At 35.4% G+C, this 22,732-nt stretch overlaps 1 protein-coding gene across 2 annotated transcripts in view; it reads left to right on the top strand.

The window, feature by feature from the left end:
* The window catches only part of SGCZ (sarcoglycan zeta), a 1,078,188-nt gene that overhangs the window by 1,038,760 nt on the left and 16,696 nt on the right, over positions 1 to 22,732 (top strand). For both annotated transcript variants that reach the window (XM_036068587.2, XM_036068584.2), the window contains 2 exons: positions 7,736 to 7,808; positions 18,995 to 19,118. In XM_036068587.2, the coding sequence (XP_035924480.1) occupies positions 7,736 to 7,808; positions 18,995 to 19,118 (197 nt within the window). The remainder of the gene's footprint in view (positions 1 to 7,735; positions 7,809 to 18,994; positions 19,119 to 22,732) is intronic.

The following is a 22,732-nucleotide window of genomic DNA, read 5'->3' as shown; positions in this document are numbered from 1 at the left end:
TTCATTTACTGACCTCAACTATATATCAGAATCTAAGATCAGTGCTAAGTGTATAAAATTAATTAAGACAAAGTCCTTGAGTTCAAGGAACTCATAAGTTATTGGGTTAGAGTTCAAAGCAAATCGCACAGCAATGTGATAAACGCTATACCCGTAATTTTCACAAGGAGCTGGGGAAGCTGAGCAGAGGGAAGAAGTGCCAAAAAGATGCAGATAATGTTTGTTTCACAGAGAAAATAATCTGGAATCAGATCCTAAAGAATTTGTGGAGATTACCATCAAAGGGGAGAGGGATAGGGGGTATGTTGGGAAGAAGTAGTATTCATGACAGTTTGTAAACATTTCAAAATCTCCAAGAGTTTTATTGTCACTGAAGTGTAAAATGCGTAGCACTGCTAAGAGGTAAATTCTGCTGAGGCTTTTGGACTTGACTTCTATAAATGATTGGATTCTGGAAGCATTGTAAGTGAGAATTGCACAGCTTTGTTTGATTTTTGTTTTTGTTTGTTTTAAAGATTACTATTTATCTATTTGAGAGAGAGCAAGAGAGAAAGAGAGAGGGAGAGAGAGATAGTGAGTTGGGGGGAGCGACAGAGGGAGAGGGAGAAGCAGACTCCCTGCTGAGCAGGGAGCCTGACGTGGGGTTTGATCCCAGGACCCGGGGATCGTGACCTGAGCCAAAGGCAGGTGACACTTAACTGACTGAGCCACCCAGGCGCCCCCACCTTTGTTTTAGAGAGTTAGTTGGCGGTGGTATGGAGGAATAATTGAGACAAAATAAAAGTGATATTGAAGTTGTAGAAAGAAGTAAACTAATAAGGAAATTGAACAAGAAAGGACATCTCAGTATACTTCCCAGCTTCCGAATTAAGTGTTTTGGGGACACCTGGGTGGCTCAGTTGGTTAAGCATCTCCTTTGGCTCAGGTCGTGACCCCAGGATCCTGGAATCGAGTTCCACATAGGGCTTTTTGCTCAGCACGAGCCTGCTTCTCCCTCTCCCCACTCATGCTCTTTCTCTCTCTCTCTCTGACAAATAAATAAATAAAATCTTTTTAAAAAAAGTGTTTAAGACATGATTGTACCATTCATCAAACTAGCATTAAAAACAGGAGAAAAAAAACTTTCAAGGGAAGGTCGTTGAAATATTGATCCTTATCAATATTGATAAGGATCAATATTTATTAATTATCTCACATATGCAAGACACCATGTTGTGCATAAGAATCCAGTTGGGTATGAGCAATATGTCTTTGATTTTTTTTAACTCTAGATGTGGAGTGATACATATAATTTAAAATGTAAAATTTTAGGATAGCTATGATAAGATCTAAATGAGCATGACAGGTAATAAACCCTAAATATATTCAGAGGATGAACAGATTACATTTACCTTAAGAGGTGGGAAACATAGTAAAGAGACTTCACAGATGAGTAGAGGAAAAGAAGTCTGAGCAGGTGGATGGGCCCAGATTATGGAAGTCTTGTATGCTGGGGGGAAGCGGTATCCAAGAAAATAATACAGCTCTTTGTAGAGGTGAGATATCAGGTTTGGTAAGTTTAATCTAGACATGTATAGGTTGTGTTTTGTGGAGTTAGCTGGAAGCAGGAACACCATTTAGATTATTAAAATAACACAAGTGGGAGATGTATGTTGAAATGTGTTGACATTTTTTTAAGGGTAATGATGTGCTTGCAGGAGTCATAAAAACTCTTTCTAATGGAGTAGAAGAAATGACAGTTAATAGCTTACTTTTGCCAATATGATTACTCCATTCTTTCTCCAAAGTATTTTTTTCTTTTAATTTGTAGGGACAAACTCATTTCCACTTCTATTTAAGGAGAAATGAGAAGAGTTATAATATACACATCTTGACATGTTTGGAAAAAAAATCATATTAACTGTGACTTTTAGAAACTGAAGGTACCTTAGAGATCATGTTATTCAGTGCCTAATATTTTAAAAGATTTATTTATTTGAGAGAGAGAGAGAGTAAGCACAAGGGAAGGGAGAGAAGGAGAGGGAGAGGGAGAGACGCAGACTCCACTGAGCACAGAGCCTGACATGGGGCTCAATTCCATGACTTCAAGATCATGACCTGAGCTGAAATCAAGAGTAAGCGCTTACATGACTGAGCCGCCCACGCGCCTCTGAGTGCCTCATTTTACTAATGGCAACCAGAGGGCTTTAAATACTTATCAAATATCAAAAAACAAATTAGAGGCAGATCTGGGAATAGAATGAAACTGTTCCCCGTCTAATCTTTGACTTTACCAATTTAGATTTGGAGGGAAAGAGGTGCAAATAAAGGAAAAAGAAAGCAAGGCATGAAAGATTATTTCAAAGACTGAAATAATCATTGGTATAGGTTTAAATTTGAAAATAATGAATACATTGGAACTTTCTGGCGCCTAGGAGGTATATGAATTTGCCCTGTACTTCGTCCGTATTCTAGTGTAGAAATTTAAAATGCTGCCTAGGATTCCTATGCATTGCAGGCAGAGAGAGCAAGGGAAGGTTATGTTCTCTTAAGCTCCTTGGCCTCATGGCCTTGATTTCCTTTCATGTTATCTCTTCTGTCCTATATTGATCTGCATGTAAAACTCATTCCCTTCTTGGTCCCCTCCAAAATAATAATACTGCTACATAAAAACCTCAAAACATAAATGATCATGGTAGATTTTATTGAAAACCTGATGGCAGCAGGAGAGCCCATTTGGCAAGCATTAAGACAAATGACCTAAAAAATAGAATTTAAATGTTTCGATTTCTCTCTAGCCTCTGTCCCACAGGGTGAGGGTCCCACCCTTTCCTGATTCCTTTGTTCCCTTCCCATCTGGCTTTTCTCTCTTTTCTTCTGACTCTCCAGAACAAAAGACATTCCATGCCAGGCCTTACTTAGCCTTCTCTTCCGAAGAAGCCCCTTGGACCCGCTGATACGGAGACCCCGGGGAAGCTCAGTCTCTTCTGGGCCCGCACGTGCTGCTATGTTCTTCATGTCACTTCCCACAGCTTCAGAGAGACATATTAATGAATGCCTATCTTACACTACATAACGGGCTAGGAAGTGGCACTACAGAGTGAAAAAGGCCCTGATCTCAAATACAATTAAAAAAAAAAAAAAAAGATTTTATAATTTGTAAAGAGCCTTTCAAGAGCCTTTCTAACCGAAGAAATTGTGTACATTCCACAGCACAGGATCAAACTTGAAGATAATGAATAAAAAGGAATATTTTTGCCTGTGAGACCTAGATGAATTCACCCAGGACTTCAGCCATATTCCAGTGGAGGAATTTGAAGTGCTGTCTCAAGTTTATTAAATTTTTTGATGATTTAAGTCTCCTAACAGTCCCATGGACTGGTTATTGGAGGTGGTGCTGCTATCATGACTGATTCCTCCCCCTCTAAGTTCTGAGAACTAATTGCTAGCTTGGAATTCTTATAAATTGAATGCCTGAGGTTTCTCATTAAGAAGAGAAGTATTCTGGGGCACCTGGGTGCTTCAGTTGGTTAAGTGTCCGACTCTTGGTTTTGGCTCAGGTCATGATCTCAGGGTCCTGGGATCGAACCCCCAGGTAGGGCTCCCTGCTCAGTGGGGAGTCTGCTTGTCCCTCTCCCCCCGCTTCTCCCCCTTCTTGTGCTCTCTCTCTCTCTTTTTCTTTCTCTACCTCTGAAATAAATAAAGTCTTAAAAAAAAAAAGAAAGAAAAGAAGAGAAATATTCTAAGGAATGGCGTCCTATAGTACTCTTTCCTTAACTTTTCCTTTGACTTTTAAAAGGAAGCTAAAACCCTGAGGGAGTTAATGCCTGTTTCACCTACTCCAGTTGCTTGGATGATGAATTCCCAGGATATCCTGCACAGAGAGCTAATAAGTATAAAACAGAAAAATCACAACCACCCATTGTAGGTAGTACAGGGTCTACTATGCATTTTTGTTTTCATTTTTCCACAATTTTTTAAACATCAGGGTAAAGTTCAATTGAAAGGAAGATCGTCCTGGACATAATTTTTTATTTAGAAGAAACTTCTTTCTCAGAGCTTATTTGGGCATTAATCTATCTTATCTGGTACCTAGGCACCTGCATTAGGGAATTCCTTGATTACTGAAGAGAGTCTTGATTAATAAAATGCACTTACTATCTAACATTTAAGAATCTCTTTACAATGTCTAAATTTCAGATTTCAGAATTCAGCATGAGACCATGTTACTTGAAGCTGGCATTTTGGGAATAGAGATTTCACGTATTAATGAGTGAACCCATGTTGGACCCTTAATTCTGCAAACACAATGAGTACCTCTTCTGTGGTGATGTTCATAAAGAAAAGTGGCAGAGAGAGCGAATTAAGGAATACCGAATTCTTACATTGAACCAGGCACATTTATATCCTGTTTAAGAAAAACCTGACCCAACCCGTAAGGTTGGCATTTCTATCTTTATCAATATCTATGGAAATTGAAGTTTGGACAGATTAAATAACTTGCTCAAGTCATTTAGGTAAGAATGAAGGAGCTGGGGTTGTCTCCTCCCGTCTGCTAACTTCAAAGTGCATAATATATACATATGTCTTAAACTTACTTCTTAAACTGTCTTTAAATGTAAAGTAGGACCACAATCCATATATACTCTTTCTCCTCTCCAGCAAAGCGGAATATGCCATCCTTCTTATTGTGTTTTGCAGCCAGATTTATCATATAAATGACACCTAGTCTTTTTTGACCCTAAAGTTTGCTTGTCTCATCTTTCCTGACCATTGCAATAGTCAACAGTCTATGTTTTCCCAAAGTCTTTAAAGAATGTCATCACCTCAAATTATCTGAAATACCCTTCAGCATCTATACAAGCAAACATTTGAACGTTGTATCCCTTTGAATGGACCCTTAAAATAACAATAAACAACAAATGTTTATTAATCAACAAGTTTAAATATATATATATATATATATATATATATATATATATATATATAAATGTCTGTGTTGTGTACCTTCTTGTCCTTTTTCTGTCCCTCTTCCTTTTCAGTTTCTGTGGTTTTATAACTTAAGATTTGAAATTCATCACACATTCTTTCTTTTCCTGAACTAAGAGTAATCACATCTGTATTCTTTGTACCAAATGTTGGCTGATGGGTAGGGTTGGCAGGTATAATACATGACACTCAGTTAATTTTTTTTTTTTTTTTGAGAATAGGTTACAATTTATTTATTTAATTATTTTAAAAATATGTGTTTTATTTTTTATTTTTTCTTTAAATTCCAGTTAGTTAACCTGTAATGTAACATTAGTTTCAGGTGTACAATATAGTGATTCAATTTTGAATTTCAGATAAACACCATACCATTTTTACTATAAGTATGTCCCCTGAAAATATCGCTTACTTATATTGAATATTTTTTCATATTTACCTGAAATTCAAAGGTAATTTGGTGTCCTGTATTTTTAATTGCACAGTCTGGCAACCTTACTAATCATCTGACATTTGTAAAAGTTCCCAATTCGAAGGAAATATGTATTTTAATTTTGATTTTTTATACTGTGAGAGTATGTGCCTGCTTCAGATGGCTTTTATTTTCCCCTCACTGATTTCCTTTTAAGATTATCATTATTGCTTATTAATTATTACCCCTTTGCTCATTCTAGGACAATAATGGAGAGGATGAGAGTAATTTTCTCATTATCTGGAGATTTATAGTTAATTAATTATTTATGTTATTTTATTCAGTTTCCAAGTTAGCCCCTTAGGAGATATGATTACACATTATTTCTTCAAGAATTGTTTTTTTGTTTTGTTTTGTTTTAATCATCAAACATTTTCTAAACTGATACTTAAAGACCTCTATCAGTTTTTAATCCTCATTGGAAAATTAAACCTTTGATAGCATTCCCCTTTTACTTTCACTGATATATTCTGTGTGAAGTTATATGTGTGCCATTCCATGTTTGAAAATAAGTATTGCGACTGCTCTTTAATTATATTTCTGTCATCTTGTCTGGGACATTTTCAAAGTCACAGAATAGTGGAAATTAATTTTTAAACTTTTCACATGGATAACTATTCTTTCTAGGAGTTATATCTTCTTTTAAAATGCTAAAAGAGTCTTTCCTTGGAGATATGAAAATTTATACTTTGGAATATTGTCTCAAATGCCCCACCACCACCACAACCACAAAATGAGGGTTTTATCTAAAACCGTTACTTTACTTCCAAAGATTTATCTCTAAAAATTTCCCACTCACAGAAATAAAATATCTTACAAAATATCAAAAGAGCAAACACCATAAAGAAATAATTGCTCCGATATTCTGTCTATATATTATAGGCCTTACAGAGTCTCTTTAGAAAAAAAAACAAAACCAAACCTCAACAACTACTAAAACCCAGTGAGAGGTCAACAAATGCCAATAGCTTTTAACTTATAAACTGAAGTCTGTAATCTTAGGAATTTACTGCTGCAGAACCTTATAAATTTACCCTTAGAACCGTAAGATAGATGAAACCATGTTACAGTCTTTGAAAAAAATCTCTTCCTCTCTGATTCAAGATCAAGGTCTGCATTGCTGTTTGACGTGGAGGAGTCATCTGGTGATTTTAGTATATTTTCTTATAAAACAACATATTTTTAACGAATTTAAGTGTTAGCTCTAGTTTTCTAGTGAAAATGTCTTCATTGCTTATTGAATCAATATATTTCCCATTATTCTTCACAGTAAGCATAGGCAGCTTTATCTTATAGGTTTAAAATTTATATTTTTATTTGCATTATTTGTATTATTTGCATTATTTTGTATAATTTGTATTAATAAGCTGGTGTAGAGGCCATTGATGGAGCAGACATGACATTCCTACACCAAAATGTTTGATGAAGATTAAGCCAAAAGAAAATAAAGTTATTCCAAAGGGAATGATCTGAAACATTTATGTGAAATTACAAAAGAAAAAAAAAGAGATTTTGTCATCATCATATTTAAAAAATGTTTTTTTGCATTTTTAAAAAGCAAGGTCATTCTATTTAGCTCAGTTCAATTATGGAAAGGCTCTGGGAATCTGGAAATCACATGTAGTCAATAAACGAAAGTGTAGACAGAATATAATTCAACTGTCTGAGGAAAGTGTTAGAGTGCATGACCTCTGTGGGTAAGTATGACCCCACATGAAGTCAACTGTAATGAAATGATTTTGAGCAGTTCATGGTTTTAGAGAGAGCCTTAGTTCCAGCGAGGTCAAAGTAAGGTACTGTGGATAATCTCTCTAATGAAAGGTGGGTGTTATGTGTAGGGAAATTGCCAAATGCCCCATGAGACCTATGTCTTTAAAGAATTCATGATACATTACAAGAGAGCTCACTCTCCACATTTTCATCCATGCTCGCTGTTTGTAGAAAGATAGAACCGAGTATTATGACCTATCCCTCCCTCAAATTCATGTACTGGGGAAACAAGAAAGGAGGAGATGGTCTTTGCTCTTTGATCAGAGAGTGAAAATCCTCAGTCAGTCTGAATTTTGCTAAATAAGGGCATCTCAAAAGTGGTCTACAGAGGGACATTTAGATTTACCCTTCTTGGCCTTTCACTACCTTGAACACTTTTTTTTTCCCAATTTTTCTCCTTCATTGTCTGTACCCCTGTTTCCAGTTGTGCCATTTTTGGGATGAATATTTGATGCATAAAAATAGAAATGAAAACCAACGTGTGTGTCCACTTGCTTGTACTGACTACTGGATTCCTGTTCTGTCCAGGCACTGAAGGAGCAGTATTCGGGCACTCTGTTGAAACACCTCACATCAGAGCAGAACCTTCCCAAGACCTCAGGTAAGTTCTGGCTCTTCCAGCTCTGTCAGACTTTCCATCACTGTTGATTTGCCCTTGATATCCAAAGAAGTAAAATAGAAAATGTGTAAAAGTTGACATTCCCTGCCTACATGGTAAATAGTCAAGTATTTGACTGAGGGCAAGAAAATGTGAGTTATTATTCTCAACCTATATATATTTGCCCCTAATAAACATACAATGAATATAAAAATAAATATGTCAGGCAGGAAGAGTGTGGAAAAAACAGTTATAGAGGAAGTTTAGAGGAGGATTGATAAAAATCAAGATTCCGGAAAATCTGACATAGACAATGAAACACATGATACACATAGGCAGAAAGAAAGAGGAAGCAGAGAGTAGGAAAAAAGCTGTAAATGGTCAGGGAGTGTTATGTTGAGGGAAATACAAATAGTAATCAGAAAAAGGCAGAGTTTAATTGCCCTACAATGGACTCCTCAGTCTAATCATTCCAATGGAACAGGCTGCTTCCTGATACTGTTCTGTTTGTAAGAGGCACACTTGTACGTAACAGTCCTCACTACCCAGAAAATCGTGAGACAACTTTATAGGGATTCTTCCCAGGATAATCACAGAAACTGTTAATAAAAGGTGAAATATTAAAATCTAGTAACGGATCAATGGATGTTCTTAACTCAATAAATAACTTAAGTTTTGGGGATCAAAGTTATTTTATATAACTTAATGTAGTATTCATTTCACAATGTATCTGTACATCAAATCATTGTGTAGCATACCTAAAACTAATAGAACTTTATATGTCAATAAAAAAAGATGTTTTATATAATTACTTTCTGGTAGGTAAATTACATTCCAAAATACATTTCTATGGGATTAAAAAAAGACAAAAATAATGATAATTTAAAAAAAATAAATCACATATTAAAAGTCATTTTTAAAGCTGAATCAAAATATCAACCTGGGAGACAGTCTTTGTCTTGGAAAACACAATACAAATATTAAGCAAACCCCAAATTATTTCATAAAGATCAGGTTCAGCCCTTCCCGTTTGGATGAGTGAAAAAAAATGTTCAAATGAAAAGAGAAAAATAAAGTAAAAAAATTTAAGTGCAAAAAAAAAAAAGCCATACTTTCACAACAGTACAGTTTTCAGACCTTTATATCAAGTTCTGTGATAAAATTTCCTAAGGAACTCAGTTTCTCAGTATCTCAGCACTCCAGATCCAAACAGGCTGATTAACAATAACAGAAAAAGGTGGCCATCTTCCTGTGATCAAGGCATTTTTTATTAGACAAAAATAATTTTTTACTCAATGCCAAAACCCCAAGGATTTAGGAGGGTGGAAGAGTACGTATAAACAGCATCTCATGGTGTGTTATAGTTTTAACTTATGGCTCTTTTTTCAGTTAGGAATTCGACAGTTTTGTGTAATTATTTATCTTATCCCTCCCCATCTAACAAGGTTGTATGTTCCATTAGACCAGGATCCGCATCCTTCCTTGTTTATCTTTAGTGCTCTAGCAGTCAACATGTATCTCATATATAATTGTGCCTGATAAATATTTGTTCATTTGAATTGCTGAAATAGCAAAACTGAATAGCGAGGATGTTGAGTGCATGTAACATAAGAAATGTCGCAGTTACTGTGTTATTAAGGCCCATGTAGCCAACATTAACTCCAATTGTTTTAGAACTGTGTTTTTGTATAGATGCCAGAGTTTAGTGATTCATTCAATAAAAAGTTATTTATTTATTTTTTATTTATTTATTTTTTTAGATTTTATTTATTTGACAGAGAGAGATACAGCGAGAGAGGGAACACAAGCAGGGGGAGTGGGAGAGGGAGAAGCAGGCTTCCCGCGGAGCGGGGAGCCCGATGTGGGGGTCGATCCCAGGACCCTGGGATCACGACCCGAGCCGAAGGCAGATGCTTAACAACTGAGCCACCCAGGCGCCCCAATAAAAAGTTATTTAAATTACGCCATTCTAAAAGAAACCTCTTTTTACTTCTAACGTTTCAGTAACTATATACTCATTGTATGATTTTCATTATGAAATCTATTGCCAAAAGAGAAATAAGAACTATTTTAATTACCTTGTTGACATGTCTCAAAATTCATAAGTGTGAATGTGAATTAAATTATAATTAGTATATAGTGTTTCTGGTTTTTGTTTTCTAATTATCCATCAATTATTTAAATATTGCACTAAGCTAAGCTTAATCTGCTAGTGCTAAAAGCAAATTAGCAACCCCCAAAATGAGTGTTACTGATCTAAATTCGAAAACTGAAACAGAAGCAAAGCACAGTAATGATGGGGGTGTTCAATTATTTATTTGTGTACATGAAGATTAAAAGCAGAGTGTCTGAGAAGATTTTTACAAGTCCTGTTGACAATTTTCCTTTCAGGGCTGTAAGAAGTACTCTTAGTCGACACCTAATTCTAATCAACAAGGTGAGATTAGTTGGCCAGGTAAATCAAATGGTAATTTGGGCAGTAAGTAGCCGTGTTGTCTTTAATTTTGTTTTTGTTGAGAATAAGAGATTTTAGACAGGTACATTTCAAAAGGTTTATTAAAGAGTAGGTAGTATTTTGGTGTTGACATGAAGTCCATTTCTACAGTTTTATTCAACCAATGTTTGATGAGTCCTTCATGTGTGCCCAATTCTCTGCTAGTTTCCATGTGCACTTCAAACCAATACTTGTAGATTTTCTATGATGTCTTATATAAAGTGACATTGGTTTTTAGTAGGGACCTATGTGTTAAAAAGGTGAAAAAAACATGTTGAATAGTCAGTAAGGACATAACAGTATTTGTGTCCAGAATAGCCCAAGTATGAACATTTTCCTTTTTTATTTCTTAAATTAACATATAGTTAAATTATTACAGTTCAAAAGAGTTTCTCTACTCTCTGGTGAGGAATGATGAAGCCCGTTGTATATCGCCCAAAGATTGTTTGGATCTGAGTTTCATTAACTGTTCCAAGGGAAAAAAAAAAAATCCAGATTTGGATTCATTTCAGTAAAATGAATTAATATTTAATGATGTAACTGGCATCTTTTCATCATGTTCATTCTTGTATGAATATAATTTTAAACTGAAATGTTAAGTTTTACAGACTCCAAATTAATCTCCAAAAACACATAGATGTCATTTACATCATGGCTGTGTTAAATGAAAAGCCACCATGTGTAAGGTAGTAAGGATTTTGCACTGAGTTGTTTTGTCAATGAAAGGCTAAGATAAATTTACTGAAAAAAAAAAAAATAGTATTCTGCTTCTCTCCCCTCCCCTCCGCTTTTCCCTCTCTCCTTTTCCCCTTCCTCTCTGCCTTTCTTTCTTTCTTCTTCCCTTTAACTCTTCCATGCTATGTATGTATTTACATATTATTTAGAGTTAATAGCAAGTGATCATTATGAGAAGCTTGTCTTAGCGTGTAATCTTGGGAACACAGAGCAACAACTGATCTAGAAATTTGTTTGATCGAATTTGAAGGAAGAGACCATAATGGAAAGTGCAAGTAGGCAGAAAACAGTAAAAACTGAGGCAACAGAAACAATGTGATTTGCAGCTGAAGAAAACTCAGCTTGAAGTGCTAAGACCTTAAAATTGCTTGTATATTCAGGTCACAGTTTGCATTGTTTTCTTTTTCCCCTAAAACATTTTTCTGTTCACTTTTCCATTCATTCCATCATTGAAATAAAAAATAGTTCATGAGTGCCCACTACGTGCCTGACACCGTGTTAAATATTTATGAAGAGCGAGATACATGATGCTTAAGTTCTGCTTAAGTTTCTATGTAGTCATTGCGTCTCGCAACTTACTTTAAAAGGAGTCTGAATTCCTTTCTCAGAATGTTGAGAATTTTTCTAAAGATCTAGGGCGCTCATTTTCAAATTGAGATTTGCCTAACACCTTAAAAACAAAATCTGGTTGCATCTTTGGTGTGTAAACACAGTGAAAACAGAATTTTTTGGAAAAAAACAGATGATAACAGTGCCTCGAGTTCAACATTACTCCTTTTCTCTGCTAGAATCTCTTGGTACCCACTGTAAGAGCTAGTCTGAAATCCGTTGCCATGATTGCTATAATGCTTTCAAAATGAACACAATTGTACTGCACTAATTCCAATGACTAATCACATAGAAATTCACAAGCTTTGCAAATAAACATGGGTTTCATTTTTCAACAGGTCCTTTCAGAGAATGTTTTGAATTTCTATATAGGAGAGAAGCAGAGTGTCATTTAAGTGTTGATCCTATGTTGCCAAGAGTTTGCTTATTAGATAGTTCTAGAAGGGAACACAGGTTTAGTCTAATTTGAGTTCCAGAGTATTCTGGAATGTTCGAGCTCCAGAATGTCTAAATCCAGGACTTCTATAGAGATTCTAGGCTTATTTGAGAAGTCCAGGGTATTTGGAAAAAACCAATAGAACCTAAGACTTAGGTAGTAAAATTTATCAATTTTTTTTCTTTATGATTTTGGGGCTTTCCATCTTGTTTCAAAGGTTTTCTTTCTTTCTTTCTTTCTTTCTTTCTTTCTTTCTTTCTTTCTTTCTTTTTTTGTATTTGGATATTTCCTGTATGTTCTTCTAATTTTCTGTCATTTATTTTGTACACTAGGTAATTTATTTCTTAGTTTTATGTTTTGCATAAATAAAATGGGAAATTATGTTCTGAATTTTCTTCTAATTTTCCATTGAAAATTACAGTCTGTGATTTGTTTTTATATTTTGAATAGTTAAAACCGGAAATTATTCTTGCAGAGTATGTTAAGTATCTAACGTTAGTGTCTTTAGTATGGAGAGTCAATTTATTAAGAATTATTGATTAAATAACCTACTTTCCACCCAAAATGATTGCTACATTTCTCAGAAACTAATCTCTCATAAATACTTTTGATCTGTTTTAGATTATATTGTGTTCCATTGACAAATTTCTAGTTTTAATTCCAATCTCATTTTTAATTAAACTAATTTCAATAAGTTCTAATTTTAAAAGGAAAATCTCCCAATTTAACTTCATTTTTAAAATCTATTAAGTGTCACACATTTTTTTTTTTTAAGATTTTATTTATTCGTGAGAAACAGAGAAAGAGAGAGGCAAAGGAAGGGGCAGGCACCCCTCAGGGCAGGAAGCCTAACGCGAGACTTGATCCCAGGACCACCAGATCACAACCTGAGCCAAAGGCAGACACTTAACCTACTGAGCCACCCAGGTGCCCCTGTACTTTTCTTCCAGAATAGTTTAATATGATGTTTTAAGTTTCAAGAGACTATTGAGATTTTTGTTGGGATTTTATTACATATATTTATTATTTTTTAAATATTGGAATTTTCATGATATGGAAGTAGATATGAGTTTACTTTTATCCAAGTAAACTTATCTCAAATTTTTGAATTTTTAGGTAAAGTAAATAATATCCGATGTTCTTTCTTGATATCCCTCTCCCTGAAATAACTGTAAAATACAGACACTGAGTGATACAGCATTTATATTAATATAGTAATTTAGCAGTGGGAATCAAAACATATCTTAAAAGCATCCCTATATGTCATTAGTATTCTTTATTGAATTTTAATAGTCAATGACAGTCAAACATTAGCATCAATTAACAGTTTTCCTATTTGGATCTCCATAGCATAATGTTTTACAAACTTTAACTAGAAACAAACTAAACAGATATTCTTTTAAGATCTGAGACCACATCTTCTTTCCCAACATCTTATTATGAAAATTTTCAAATGTACTCAATGTTGAAAGCACCTATATACCCCCAGCTAGATTCCTCCATCATCATCGTCCTATATGTCTTTAATCACACATGTACACATTCCACTAGCCGTCTGCCAGTATATCTTATTTTTTCTGTATTTGCACATACATTGCATAAATCTGTATACTTTGCCTATTCGCTTTCACATGCATATCATTAACTACTATTCAAGATTACTTACAGTTTCTTTTCTTTTACTGTAAAATAATTATGCAATGACATTCACAAAAATTAAGTGCGCATTTCCTGAGTTTTGACGAATGCATATACCTGTATAACCCAAATTCCTGTCATGATATGAAACATTATCATCGGGCGCCTGGGTGGCTCAGTTGGTTAAGCATCTGATTCTTGATTTCAGCTCAGGTTCTGAAATTGAGCCCCGTGTTGGGCTCTGTGCTTAGTGCAGTCTGCTTGTCCCTCTCCCTCTGCTCTTCCCCCTTCTCTCTCTCTCTCTCTCTCTCTCAAATAAATAAATAAATAAATAAAAATCTTAAAAAAAAAAAAAACACATTATCTTCACATTATCAGAGAGTTCTCTTATGCCCTTCCCAGGAAATCCCCACCACTACCCACCAGAAGCAATATTTTCTCTCACCTTTTTCACCCTGGATTAGATTAGATCAATCTAGTACTAAATATAAATTAATCTACAATATGTACTCTTCTTTGCAAGATTTCTTTCACTCCACATGATGTTTTTGAGATCCGTCTGTGTTGTTGTCTGTATCAGTAGTTCTTTCATTGTTCTTTCTGCTTTACTGCTTGTTACTATTCCATTATATGAACATATAATATTTTATTTATGCATTTCCCTAATTGATAGACACTTGGGATATAACCGGCATGTATTAAGTTTTATATGAAAATGTCAGAGCTTTCCAAAGTGATTATATCATTTTCTGCTAAAAATAAATGAGAATTTCAGTAGCTGCACATCTTCCCCAATATTCAATGTTAGCATTCTTATTAATCTGAGCCGTTCTGGTGGATGTTTAGTGGTATTCCATGTCTTTAATTTGCCATTACTTGATGAGTAGTGACATTAATGACTTTTTCATGTGTATATGGAACAACCATATATATTGTTTAGTGAAGTATTTGTTCAACTCTTTTGTCCATATTTTAATTGTGTTTTTGTATTTTTATGTTTGAGCTGGAGGATTATTTACATATCCTGGCACCACTCCTTTGTAACATCTGTATTTTGTGGATATTGTCTCCCAGTCTATGTATATATTCATTTTATTGATGGATTTTGAAAAACAGCTTTTCATCTTGAAGACATATAATTTATGTTTTAAAATACTCACTTGTTATTCCTTTTTGTGGTCTAAGAAAGTTTTGCCTACTCCCAAGTCATAAAGATATTTTCCTTTAAAAGCCTTATGTTTTAGAGACGCCTGGGTGGTTTTAGAGGATGCCTGGTTAAGCATCTGACTCTTGGTTTGGGCTCAGGTCATAATCTCAGGGTCCTGAGATTGAGCCCTGGGTTGGACTCCGAGCTCAGCAGGGAGTCAGCTGGAGGATTCTCTCCTTCTGCCCCTCCCCGCACTTGCATGCGCATGCTCGCGCTCTCTCTCTCTCTCTAAAACAAATAAATCTTTAAAAAAATAATTTAAAAAATAAAAGTCTTATGTTTTAGCTTTTACTCTTGATAACAGTGGGTGGTATAGATTGAAGTTCATTTTGTCCATATAGAGATTCCAGCACTGTTTTTACTTTGCTTTTTCTCATTGGATCACTTTACTGCCTTTGTCAAAAATCAGATGACGGTACTTGTTAAAGTCTATTTCTAGAGTCTCTATGTATTTGTTATTCTTATGCCAGGCCAGCAACTGTCTTCATTATTATAGCTTTGCTTGAAGTGCTCAAAATGCTTAAAGGTTTTGTTTTGTTTTGTTTTTTGACTGCCTGGAATGCCTTTGCATTTATTTATTTACTATGCTCCGTTAGCCAACATATAGTACAACATTGTTCTTTTTCAAGGTGGTTCTGGATATTCTGAGATCTTTGCATTAGTTACCTAATCCTAAGCAAATGACTCAACCACACTAAGATTCAACTACTTTCTAAGTAAAATGTGGATAGAGTGTGCATTTCTCAGTATTGATGGGATGATTATGAGATAACCCATGCAAAGTTTTAAGTACAGAATGAGTTGAAGAGACTGTCTTTTCCCCATTGAATAGTCTTTCCTGCTTTGTTGAAAATTAATTGACCATATAGTTGCGGAAATAAGGTTTATATTATATCTTAATGATTACCACACTTAGTTTTATCAAGATTAACAAAGCATACAGTTGAAACCTGTTTAATTCAGTCTTAATCGCTTCATAACTTGAAGGATTTAGCAATACTATAAAATTGCTACCACTTTTTGAATGTTTTTATGTACTCTGATCAGTTTCACATACATATAAATTATATAAATTATTAAGTATATATGTATATATGTATATACATGTTCGGTCTCCAATGCCCTGGTATCAGGAATTCAGCCTGTCTATTCAGTTCTCGTCTTTTTCCCTGGGGTCGCATCACTGTACCAAGGGGTTTACACTGTGCCAAAGCTTTTGGGGTGACATTTGGTCATTGAGAGCCTCATGACCCAAGCTAGAATTTGCCAAGAGGTTCTCGTTCTTCTCTCCGCTTACTCTTCCTTCACCGAAGGTCACCACCCCTGTCTCCTTTGAGAATCTTTGATCTCTTGTCCTCAGTCATCCTGAGATATCATTACTCTCCTCAGACCTCTCACACCTAAAGAATAAAGGCCCCACATCGTAGGACTTCGCCTCAGGTAGCCGAACACAGAGAACAATTGGAAACCAGTTCTGTTGATTTCCCACCCAAATCTTCTCTATCCTGTGAATCAAGAAAACAGTTCTCCAACTGGTGGAAATATACAACAAGCTCTCACTGACTTTGGTTTTCTTCTGATGTTTTTTTCCATGTGCTGAATCATTTTCAACACACTGAACGGCTAGGTTTTCTCCAACTCAAAATGTCTATTAGATTAGGAAACTTAAAAGTTCTTTATCAACTTCTCTGCTCCATCTTCTGCTGCTTGTGGCAAAATACATGGTTTAGTGAATGGCAGAACTGCAAGGAAATGGGACAGGGAAGGAAATCCCATCAGTATCTCAAAATACTACCCTACTACACATTTATCTCCCTTAATTGTCCTAAGACATATCTTATGGCCCCATAAGAAAATATGATAATTTTCAGTTTAGAGATGTTGAAATTGAGTCTTACTGCCGCTGGCTAATGTTCTTGAACCATCTCTCAGTCTTCACCGCCTCTTTGAATAGTCTATGGCTATGCTGGCAATGGATACCTGAGGTCTAAAATGAAGATGAATATAATAAACATTTTCTGATTAAGTAATTAATAAAGATGAGAATGGAAAAACTCAAAAGCCCATAAAGACTTACCATATTTTAATGCTCTAGTACCAAGTGTCAAACACAGTAGAAATATGATACAAAAACATGAGCACATTTAATATGGATAACTTACTATCAAATATGTGAGTAAGAACCTCAACCCTTATCCCTGGAAACAAACTAAACCGTATCAATTATTTGATAAAGTAAGGGTGCTTTTTCTGCCACTTACAAGTTCGCTGAGTTATGTTTGCTTGAATGTCAGATTCATAATCTGTTTTAGAATAGTAATTCATTTTAATTACATACCTGACTTCTGTTTGAATGGTTCATCATATCCAAACTTATATAATTACATTTAATGTTACGGATAATTAACCAATGAAAATAGTAGTGGTCACAGATATACTACTCAAGATGGCATATATTTGGGGATGTATTAAGAGAAATCAATTATAAGATACACAGTTTAATAGAAATGTAGATTCTATGTGCAAAGTGTGAGGATTATGAGTGAAAAAATATAATTATCTTATTTTCAAGTTTTTAAATGCTGTGTGAAACATGATTTTTATTTTTCTAAAAAAATACAAACATTTCTTTAAAAAAATGTATATATATTCAAAATCTGACCCCTCCAGGGATTTTATAAAGATGTCCCAAGAGGCCCATAGAGATGAAAGTTTCAAAGTTGCTTTGGTGGGTGAAAAAAAAAAAATTGAAAATGTCGAATTTACTTCTTCTAAATGCTAGCTCTACTCCTTCAATATCACTTTAAAGTCTTTAAGTTCAACTTCACTACTGAGAGAGAGCTGATCTTCAGAGTTCAGACTATTTGATGTAGTTTTCCCTGCAAAACAGCTCTGGATCTGTTGCCTCAGAGAAAACCAGTTGCTATGGATGATGGTGAATGTGAGATGTGAGCCTGAGGGGACTCTTGTCTTAAAGTTGTGTGGGCAAGGGAACCACACACAATCGCTGCCCCAGAACAGAGTGTTTATCCAAAAAGACCAACTTGGGGATAGTCCCTCTGCTCACACTTGTGTGTTTTTTGGGGTTTTTTTTACAACTAATTTTATTCAAAGAAATGCATCACTCTTTTAAATAAACTATACACCACAAAATTTCTCTTTAGATTGAATCTTTCAGGAGTAATTTAGCAGACTTAAAGCTTTAGTGAAAAATACATGAAATACAGAGTGAATAAAGTGTTTTTTACCACTGTATTCTAGCTTCCATGTTCTGCCTTCTTTTGCCCTTTCCTCTAGTTTTATAATTAAAGATAATTTTGAAACTGCCTCCCAACTAGCTTTTCTGCAGGCACAACTATCTAAAACAGTTGTGGTTTTTTTTTTCCCTCATAATTTATGCAATCTTTAATCATACTTGAGTTGCTGTATCACCCCTCATTTACTTGCTCTCTCTCAGGCTAATGTCATTCATTCTGTGGACATTTTCCTGGGCCAGTAGAGGTCAGCTCTTCCTGTAGGAAGATGTAGGAAAGGGCTTCTTCCTGCATTTTAATTAATTTCTAAAAGTGTAATGAGTAGTTTGAAAATTTTCAGGTCTACAAAATTTTGACTGTGGAATGCTTGAAAGTTCACAATATTAATGATTTTCATTAAAACTCTCTCTTTGCAAGACTCTTTATTGAGGGATAGTTACGTGCTAAGTTGGTACAAATGTATTTATTAAAACTCCATCATTCATTTTGAAAATATATAAAAGATTTAAACAAGTAAACTTATCATGACCTACTTTTCATGTGCATTGTGAAAGGAAACAGCATAAGAAACTCATCAAATCATTAAACAAATGAGAATAAATAATTGATGTTAGCAAATGAAGAGTTTCATAAAGAGCCAAAAAGTAGATAAGGCAATCAAAAATGATTCTAACACTCATTTTGGCTTCTTCTGAAAAGGAAAGGATTTTTATTTATGCCTACCTGTTCGTTTGTTTTAGTTACTAATGTTATCTTTTAGTCCATCATAATTTGTTTTTCTTTTTACTATGAAAGAGTCTTTTGTTTTGCTCTTAGGCTTGAATCACCCACCAGGTCCTTGATAATGGAAGCTCCTCGAGGGGTCCAGGTGAGTGCTGCTGCAGGAGACTTCAAGGCCACCTGCAGGAAGGAGCTCCATCTGCAGTCTACAGAAGGGGAGGTGAGTTCCCAGGGGTAGAGACTGGCCCTTTACTGCTGAGGGTGCTTCTCAAATTATATGCATATTACTCCAGGTGACTGATTCATGAGAGAGCTTAAATTATGGAAATATAATACTTCCTGAATATGAAATTTGGTAAATCTGATATTATTTTCTTAAAACAAAGCACCATTTCTTTTCTACAGAAAGATACCCATTCATAAGTCAATTATAAGTGGGACATCTCAATTCCTGTAGTTTCAGAATTGGCAGATAAACAAAATGGATATCAAGATAATATCAAGAATGAAGGCAGTCCTTTTTTTTTTTTCTTTTTTGGTCTTCCAAAAAATTCTTCCAAAAAGTACTTTGGATGTTTGTTTATTTCTGTAGAAATGGTTCCTATATTCTTCTAAAAGAAAGATGAAACAAAAGTTATTTTACTATTTAGCCCAATTGTTATTCCCTAGATAAGGAGATAGATACATGCTAACATTTTTCTCCCATGTTACTTTATTTCCTCCAAGAATCTCCTGTCAGTCTGTTGTCCTTCCTTTAAAGATGATTCCCTTTCCCTCACTGCTGTAAAGAACCCTTTGTCTTCCGTCTGCCAGGCTGGCACTGGAATGCCCTAGGCACACATTCATTCCATGTACCTTGTTACATACATTGTGATTGGTGTGCCAGCAGAATGACAATTTTGTCAGTTCTGGAAATTTCTCAGCATTGCTTCTTTTCCTATTACCGCTCCCCATTTCCCCTATGGCCCTTTTCTGAAACTCGGAAGAAACAAATGTAGGGGGGGAAATCGGAGGGAGAGATGAATCCTGAGAGACTATGGACTCTGAGAAACAAACTGAGGGTTTTAGAGGGGAGAGGGTGGGGGGATGGGCTAGCCTGGTGATGGGTATTAAAGAGGGCACATACTGCATGGAGCACTGGGTATTATACGAAAACAATGAATCGTGGAACACTACATCAAAAACTAATGATGTATTGTATGGTGACTAACATAACATAATAAAATAAAATTAAAAAAAAAAAAAAAAAGAAACACTATGTGTTTCTTCCATTCCCTTACCCTCCAGATCTCTTAGCCTCTCCTCCTGAGTTTCTATTTCTCTGTCTCCCTGTGCCTCACTCTGTTTAGTTACTCAGATCTACATGCCCAGGTTTCTTTTTGGTCTCTAATCACTTATTTAATGCCTCCATTGAGCATTTAATTTTAATAATTAGGAGTATCCCCCGCCTCCCTGCCCAGCGGGGAGTCTGCTTGTCCCTCTCCCTCTGCCCACCCCCGACCCCCACTCATGCTCTCTCTCTCTCCTCTCAAATAAATAAAATCTCCAAAAAAATAAAATAATTTTAATAATTATGTTGTTCATTTTTAGGATTCTCATTTGTTATTTTTTCAAATCTGCCTGGACATCTTGGTAGTCGTTCTTTTGCATGCTTGTTTTTAATTCTATTTTAATTATTTCAAATCCTTATACACAGTATATATTGTGTATATTTTTGCTACAATTCCTGAAGTCCTTGAAAGTCTAAATCCATTGTGTTCCTGTGTCTACCAATTAAGTCCCTTAGTATTTTCTTCCTTCTCATGCTTATTTTATTATGAGCTTATAAAGATCAAGTTGAGAAGAAAAAGAATGGAAGAATAACTTGAGAAAGATGCTCTGGAACATTTTATGCCTCTTCAGATGTAAAGATGAAGGCAGAAATCAATAGAATTGAAGGAGGACGTTCCTTCCTTACCTTTATGTCATTATTTCAGTTGTTGACTCAGGATGAATTTTAATTGGATATTTTGCTTCTTTTTTATAAACAAACTTACTGGCAGGACTATATTAACATCTTAATGGATATTACAACTTAAATGATATAGAAATACGCTTCATAATATTTTAAAAGGTTATCCATATTACCTTTCAAGATTTCTTTCTGCTACAATTACAGAATACAATACTTTGTCTACCACAGCAAGATGGAAATCTTTCTTAAATATCTTGCGTCCTTTTTAAAGAGTTGCTTTTATCGTGCTAATCATTTCATTCAAATTATTCATAATAAATCATCTCATAATAAATATTGGTGGTTATTAATCTCTGTTCTGTTCCTATTTATGCACCACTTATGTTCTTTTATTCAGTGTATCAGCAGAATGAATCCTTGGATTCAATTACAGGTTAGCATTTAATTGTGAATTGAATATTATGCTATAAATAAATCATAGCCAGAGATTTTCAGCTGTGGTCATTTTTTTATATTAATAACACAAAGACACAGAAAAGCACAGCACTTTATAATAGAATAAAATAACACGTAATTTTCCTAGGAAAAAGTGTGAAATGATATGAAATCTTTCTCTTGGCTTCACTAACTTTGCCACAGAAAAGGCATACTGATCATTTACTAAACAAAATAGAAAGATGTAAAGTCCCTCCCTTAGACTGTTTTTAAAGTAGTTAGAATCAGAACAAACGTGGTATTGAGGTAACAAAGTAACAGACAAAATGCATAAGAATGAAATTACACGCAAAATTCTGCACTGATGAAGATTCAGTCATTTCAGACATAATGTTGCAAGGAATTTCAAACACGGCTCTAAAGACAACCGAATCATAATATAGATGGAACTTTGAAAAAAAAAAAGTGTTATAATAGCACATGAGAGGCAATAATGCAGTAACATGTATGTTACAAGATCACAGAGAAAGAGGAAAACAATTTTTATTTTGCAAATCGCTTGAGATTTGCTATCACAGTGATAGGCCTGATTTCAAAGGGTAAGAAAGGCATAAATGAATTCTTGGTGCAGAGAAGACAGTGGGCCGTGATTTAAATGCTCAGGCGTGTGATTCGGAGTACCAGGAAGAGTTTCAGAACAAATCGATTCTATGGGTTATAGGGCAATATAGAATAGAAATATCACTTTTAGAATTTGGAAGGTGAACAGTATCACAGTAACTGTCTTAGCAGAACAGAAAGAGATATGAGCAAGCCTATCAGTTACCAGACTCGGGTCCTCGGACCCAGCAATGGTAGAGACGAGACTCGACCCCAAATGTAAAAGCACAGGCAAGGCTTTCTTGGGGCTTTTGCCCCAGCACCAGGGGGCAGCACAAAGGAAAGAATCCTCAGGCTGACTCCCCAAGGAGAGGTCAGATGGAATACTTTAAAGGAACTTAGGTGGGAAAAGGGTGACATGTAAGCAGGTAGAGGTGGGGATTTATTAGCACCTGTGCACTTAATGGTCCTGCTTCTTCATGCGTGGCGTGTCTAATGAACATGCTAACTCTCCACCCCTGGGCATGATTTTTAGTATTATAATGAGGGGAAAAGTCCGTGAAAGTGCAGTACTGGGGTCCATCTTGGTGCAGACTGGTTTGCCCTGGACTGGGCTTGCTCCTTAGCTGGTGCTTTGCTCTGCAAGAAAAGTGATAAAGTCAGTAGGGAGTTTTACAAGAGAAGTGATAAGAGCCAGCAGGCAGCAAAGAGTTTTCCAGGTGCACAGGGGCTTGTTCCCAAGGTCCCTGACTGTCTCATACCCCTCTGAGAGATTTCATCCTCCTTGTTCTTAAGGAGAAGGGACTACAGGTCTCATCTTCTGAAGCTGCTTCCTGCTGAGTGGG

Source organism: Halichoerus grypus, chromosome 3 (genome assembly GCF_964656455.1).
Source record: "Halichoerus grypus chromosome 3, mHalGry1.hap1.1, whole genome shotgun sequence".
NCBI lineage: Eukaryota > Metazoa > Chordata > Mammalia > Carnivora > Phocidae > Halichoerus > Halichoerus grypus.
The sequence above is the reverse complement of the archived record's forward strand: the minus strand, read 5'-3'. Positions and strand labels throughout refer to the sequence as shown.